Source organism: Sinocyclocheilus rhinocerous, unplaced genomic scaffold (assembly GCF_001515625.1).
Source record: "Sinocyclocheilus rhinocerous isolate Xijiao unplaced genomic scaffold, SAMN03320098_v1.1 scaffold960, whole genome shotgun sequence".
Lineage (NCBI taxonomy): Eukaryota > Metazoa > Chordata > Actinopteri > Cypriniformes > Cyprinidae > Sinocyclocheilus > Sinocyclocheilus rhinocerous.
In genome coordinates, this window is record NW_015653482.1 from 285,084 (window position 1) to 291,849 (window position 6,766).

The 6,766-nt window shown below is 37.8% G+C and overlaps 1 protein-coding gene across 1 annotated transcript in view; it reads left to right on the forward strand.

Moving 5' to 3' along the window:
* The window catches only part of LOC107716258 (butyrophilin-like protein 2), a gene marked incomplete at its 3' end in the record, with an annotated part of 9,649 nt that extends 4,771 nt beyond the window's left edge, over window positions 1-4,878 (forward strand). Inside the window, exons 2-4 of the mRNA XM_016522637.1 lie at window positions 3,466-3,810; window positions 3,899-4,249; window positions 4,777-4,878. Of these exons, the coding sequence (XP_016378123.1) occupies window positions 3,466-3,810; window positions 3,899-4,249; window positions 4,777-4,878 (798 nt within the window). The remainder of the gene's footprint in view (window positions 1-3,465; window positions 3,811-3,898; window positions 4,250-4,776) is intronic.
* Between the last annotated feature and the right edge of the window lie 1,888 nt (window positions 4,879-6,766).

The window sequence follows — 6,766 nt, forward strand, 5'->3', positions numbered from 1 at the left end:
AGGAGGCCTTTGTTCACCCCCCGGAGCCGTGTGAGACACTTTTTTTTATGGATTTTTATTTAAGTTCTTTTGGACTGAAGCAATGCAACACCCGCTGAGTGGCATTAAACAGCTTGAAAGATCAACTCCGACTGGATTCGTCTGAAAGTAGAAAGTCATATACACCTAGGATGCCTCGGGGGTGAGTAAAACGCAGCCTAATTTTCATTTTTGGGTGAATTAACCTTTAAGTTTCTGAAGAGTAATCGGCGATGCGATCTCACATTTCACAAGATCCACTTAAGCTGTCACAAGCCGAGGGTGAATCTTAAGGCTTGCGTGCATGCTTAAACTGAATACTGCATCACACACCACACTCAAGGCCATCGCTTCAAATCGCCTGTCCAATTCAGCCAGAAATGACTCAGTCCACCACATTTTTATTAGCGGGTTTATTAAAAAAACTATGAATATTTGTTTACTTGCTAAAGCGGGAAAATAACGAAAAGAGAGTCCTCTCATGTCCTCTCAAGTTGAGAATCATTAGTGACTCACAAGGATATGGGGCTTAAATAATTAATTTAACCTTAGCCAAAAACATACTTATTCTAACCACTAAAATAATAAGATAATACAAATTAAATGAGAAAATGTGAATTCATTAATTTTTATATTTTATTCATAGCTCAGACAAAATCATTATTGGCTCTCGTCTGGGGGGGCAGTGCCCATTTTCAAAATTATGCGTTTTCAGTCCCCCAAAATGCCCTTGTTGTGTAAATGAATGACCAAAACTCATTAAAATGTTTTCCATTTTTAGTTGAAAACTGTATTTTTTAAATGTATTTTTATATGTATGTAAATGAGTATAAATCTAAAAATTTTTACTAATTCTTGGCAATGTAAAGCTTCTTTTTATTATAAGTTTGGACATGATGTAAGTCATTCCACTTGTTTAAGCTGTTTTCCCAGACTCACCAAGCTGCTCAGTTGTTACCGACCATCTCCCAGCTTAACCAGTTAATAAGATTTCAAATTTAAAACCCCTAAAACCAGTCAACATATCAGTCTAACCAGGCTGAGAGAACGGCTTAAGGCCTTTTAACACTGAACGCGAAAATTCGGTGCAATGACGCTTTTGAATCGAAACAATAGATCCCTATGGGGCTATTCACACCAGGCGCGATTGTTCGCGGCATGAAAAAGCGAGGACGATTTTTTTCCCGTCGCTCCGCAATGAAACTATGGGATTACATCTCTGCCGCAATTCTGTGCACGAAAGATCATATTTTGAGCGTGTAAAAGTGCATTTTGCACGTGCGCGAACTGAGTTTTGTGGAGAAAATGTTTGTCTCGCAAAGAAGAAAGTATTTTGAGCGCACGAAAATCAATTTTGCATTTAAAATAAGTTTTTTGATGTGTGCAGACCTTCTCTTTTGCGCGTGCAACATTTCACTAGCTTTATGTATATATATATAGGCTTTATAGACAGGTAAGTTGAGAGTGACTATTGGAGGACCAGCACCACATCCTCTTGTACCACTGTTTGAAGAATTTATCTTCCAGAATCTGGCAGTAAGTTTTGGGAGTTCATTTTTAGTCCATCTCGAGAAATTATCTGTAGAAGAAAGACTGCTTAATAATTATGCACACCTGAATATAAGGCATTCCCTTTCATGGGAACTTCGAACTGCGTCCTCTAGGGGTCGCTATGGGAACGCCTCGTCGTGACCCGTGTCTGAAGCATACATTGAAAAAACACCAACTCGTTGGCCGGCGACAGCCATGACGTCAGCAGACCCCATTAACATTTAAAGGAAAATGCTACAAAAACGGCTTGATCTGAAAAGAGCTGTTTTTGACAGGGTAAAAAAGGGTTTTACACTACCATTGAGAAATTTTAACCAAACTATGTTACAGACTTTTCATTAAGACCCTAAAGAATCATATCAACTTGTGGAAAATGGGCATCCTATGACCCCTTTAAGTATTTAGGGGTGTATTTGGAAGATGAAATATCCATTCAGAAAAATTGAGAAGGGGTTGTTGATAAGGTAGACTTGATAAATGGAAATGGCTAATACCAAATATGTCATACAAAGGAAGAATATTAATTGTGAATAATTTAGTAACTTTCAGTCTTTGGCATAGGTTGGCCTGTAAGGATCCTCCCTCAACTTATAGCAGAAATTCAAGGTATTTTGGTCAACTTTTTTGGAATAACTTGCATTGGGTCCCTAAGAGTGTGTTGCATTTAAGAAAAAAATCTACTGATGGACAGTCATGGAAGAGTAAACACCCCCAATTCAGAAGACTTTAACAATTGTTTTCCTTTCTTTACCTTGTTACCCATATTAGATGGTTGTACGGGACCTATTGTAGATGCTGAAAAACCCTTGTGCTTGGACTTGTCTATAGTACAGCTACTGGCAAAAGTAAAAAGAAAAAAAATTAAAGTTTTTAATAAAAAGGTACTGAATGATAAAGTTGACACACCTTGGCGTAAAGTATTGGGTGTAGAAAAGAATGTGAAACCTGAATGGAGGTCGCTGTATAAAGACACTGTTATCTAAAAGGGCAGGTGATATACAGTGGACACTACTTCACTGTGTCATTGCGGTTAATGCTTTTATTTCAGTTCTTAATCCTGAAGTCATTGCTGATTGGCCCTTCTGCTCAAAAAGAGAAACTGTTTTTCATGCTTTTATGCAATGTGACAGACTGAAACATTTATTCTTAATTTTCAATCCTGTCAGATTACTCAGATCACAGACCATTCATCTTCTACTGGTACCCAGATCTACAGTAGACTGCAATGCAGGGGTGATAGAGCTTTTGCAGTAGATCCAAGTTATGGAATAAATTGCCATTATCTATCAAAACAGCGACTACAGTGTCTAGTTTAAAAGTCTATTTGTATTATTGTGCTTTCAATGTCCTGTGAATGTCTATTTTAATTTGGGTGATGGACTTACAGTACATCATTTTGTACAGCACTTAAATGTGCTTTATAAATAAATTAAACTTGAAACTTGAGCTTGAATTTTGGAAGACTTTTTTTTACCTCCCTTAACGAATTGTTTTCTATGAGAATTTGTATTTTTGGTTTTAAATTTGGTAGAGGTAATAGGTTTACATGTCAGATTTTGAACTTTGCCATTTATATGAGCAGGAAAAGTAAGGTTGAAAGATTGTCTGGTGAAGATGTGGTGGTAATGGTTTTTAAATTTGGTGAAATCACGAGTGTTGATTGATTTTTGTTTCAAAGAAGTCTTCAAAGGATCTATTAACGTTTGAGATGAAATGGTGTGGTAATGGGGCATTGTGCTCAGTTGTTGAAGAGGAGTTATTTTTTACACATTTTATGTAATTTATTGTTATGTTTTTTTTAATGATTTCTTTGGTGCTTACGTAATGTAACATTGGAATTGTTGAAACAAGTTAAACAGCCAAGTATTTAATGAATAAAGTTTGTTTACTTTATAGGCTTCATTGTGCATGGTCCCTCTGCTCCTCTGGTTGCTCCTCTGGGATCTTCAGTGGTTTTGCCCTGTTATGTTGATGAACGCTTACTAATGGAGGATCTGGAGGTGGAATGGAGAAGAACAGACTCAGAGACTCTGGTTCATCTGTATCAAGATGGTGAGAGTCGACCAGAGGTCCAGCAGCAGGATTATCATGATAGAGCTCAATTCTTTACTGATCAGATTCAACATGGAAACTTCTCCCTCCGTCTGGACAATCTGACAGCTGAAGATGAGGGACGATACACATGTAGATTTTACAGTCAGCAAGATTCTGGTGAAACTGTGGTTCAGATAAAAGATGTTGGTGAGTGTGAGGCTTAAATTCTGGTGAAAATTTCAATGAAATTACATGATATATACTCTATGGAATTTAACCAATCTTATTCTTTCAGAGCGTTTGCTAGTATCAGGCTCAGATGAGTCCATATCTGCATCTGTGGGTGAGGACGTCACTCTGAACTGCTCTGTAGACTCTCACATCACACCTGAACACATTGAAGAGGTTTTATGGAGGAAAACAGATGAAGATATTCTGGTTCTGCTCTACCAAAACAATGAGACTTTTCCAGAGGTAGCATATGAGCAATACCGCGACAGAGTTGAGTTCTTCACTGCTGAAATCCCCAAAGGAAACTTCTCTCTCAGACTGAAGAGTGTCAGAACTGAGGATAAAGGAGTTTACATGTGTTTAGTGTTTGCTGGAGATCTTTCAGCCAATGCAACAGCAGAACTGGAGAGACTGGGTGAGTAACAGATATATGATGAACCTATCATACTATTATATTTTTAATTAGTAGTAATATTTTTTCAATTTAATTTCCAAAGCACCTCAACAAGCATCTTACCTTACAACCCCTAGTAAATTAACTAAAAAGCCTATCCTTCTTTTTCCTTAAATACATTTTCACACTTGCATGAAAAATAGAGATAAATATTTAACTATAATTACTTAAGCAGAATTGAATTGTGCTTTGAGATCAAAAGTTTGTGTTTTGAGATCAAAAGTAAAAGTAGCAGTGGCATGTTGTTGCCTAAAGTAAAGTCTAATATAAAGAAACAGTAACTGGATATTCTTCAGGTTTATCAGACAGATTATTTTGTCCCTTAAGTAGATGCATGTCATTTCCTGTGATTAACATTCATGCTCGCGATGTGAACATTTGACAAAATGTCACAAAATTAGTAGAAATGCAATTTTTTAAGGGCAATATACTAGGTATGTTATACAATACTGTTCCTCTTTTTTTCAGTAACTGTTTGTGTTTCACAGGTTTCTCTGTTTCAAGCATAATGGTATTGCTTCTCTGTATTTCTGCATCTGGATCTGCTCTTCTGCTCTGCTGTCTGATCTACAGTAGGTCACCTACTAAAGGTTTGTATATAACAGGAAAATATTCTTATCAGCTGCAATTCAGTGGTTATCAACTGCAGGTTTGCAACCCAAAACTATTTAGACTATTATTCAATCTAAAATAATAATAGCCAAATAATAATGAAACCTACCATAATTGTAGATAATTGTAGCATAATTTAAATTTAAAAAGCAAATTTAATCAAAATATGATATTTTGGCATAATTCATCTTTCACTCTGTGATGTTTTATAAAACAGTTCAGTGTTTTAGGCTGGTAAACATAGGTGGAGTTTCACTTTTATGCTTGGGGAGGCACCCACTAGCAGACGAGCCACGAACACTTTTTTTATATGTTCTACATTTCATATATTTATATAACATATATTCGACATTAAAAAATACATTAAAGGGGTCATATGATGCTTTTTTAAAGATCATTATTTTGTGTATTTGGTGTAACAGAATATGTTGACATGCTTTAATGTTCAAAAAACACATTATTTTTCAAATACTGTACATTATTGTAGGTCCTCTATTCCATTGCACAAGATATACCTGCAATCCGAGTTGTGTACAGGATTGGTGCAGGTCGGTGTACGTGAAGATTTCCTTTTGGGGAATGATTTAGTTGGCGGAAACGTTTTCCCTGTGTTGGAGATGCTTGATAGGCCCGTGTTGTCTGATCAACCAGGGTTAACAGAATCAAATACAGGAATTTTCCCTGCATGCGCAGTTACGCGGGCTCAAGCTCGCCAAAAGGATGCCTTTTTTGATTTGGTTTCTACTTTTGTCTCGCCTATCTTTACTGCTGAGGAGGATATCCCAGAATTTGATTTGAGTAAGCCAGTTGAAAATTTAGACTCTTCGAATTCAAATTGTCTAAAGCTACCAGTGTCCCGAGAGAAAATAATCTCTGCCCAACAAAATGACGGGACTTTGCGAAATTGTTTTTCGGTAGTGGTTCCTTTAGAGGAGGCACGGAAACGAAAATGTGCGTATTTTGTTGAGAACGGACTTTTGATGCGTAAGTGGTGTGCAGACACGGCAGATACCACTGAGTGGAATGTGGTTTATCAGATCGTTATTCCTTCCGGTTATAGACAGCAAGTCTTATCGTTAGCTCACGATCATGATCTGTCAGGACATACTGGAATTAGAAAGACTTACAATCGAATTTTGAGACACTTTTTTTGGCCACGTCTTAAAACGGATGTTGCTCGCTTTTGTCGTACTTGCTCCACATGTCAGACGGCTGGAAAGCCGAACCAGGTGATTCCTCCTGCTCCACTTATTCCTATTCCAACTATGGGGGAACCGTTTGAACATGTAATTGTAGATTGTGTTTCGTTGCCCAGAACGAAATTAGGGTTCGAAATTTTGCTGACAATCATGTGTGGCGCTACGCGTTTCCCCGAAGCTATTCCGCTAAGGAAAATCACAGCGCCTTTTATTATTCGGGCACTGGTGAAATTCTTTTCTATGTTTGGACTGCCTAAGGTAATACAGACTGATCAGGGCACGAATTTTCTCTCTAAAATCTTCACACAGGTATTGTCGACATTAAACATTTCCCATCGGGTTGCCAGCCCATACCATCCAGAGAGTCAAGGCGCACTTGAGCGATTTCATCAGACCTTAAAAGCGATGCTAAGAAAGTACTGTTTAGATACAGGCAATGACTGGGATGAGGGAATACCTTTACTTCTATTTGCTGCCCGGGAGGCGAAACAAGAGAGTCTGGGGTTTAGTCCTCTTTACTTCTGCTGCCCGGGAGGCGAAAAAAGAGAGTCTGGGGTTTAGTCCTGCGGAGTTGGTGTTTGGGCAAACGGTAAGGGGACCGCTGAAAGTGCTCAAAGAGAAGATCTTAAGTTTTGATTCCACCCCCAAAATGAATGTGCTGGAGTAT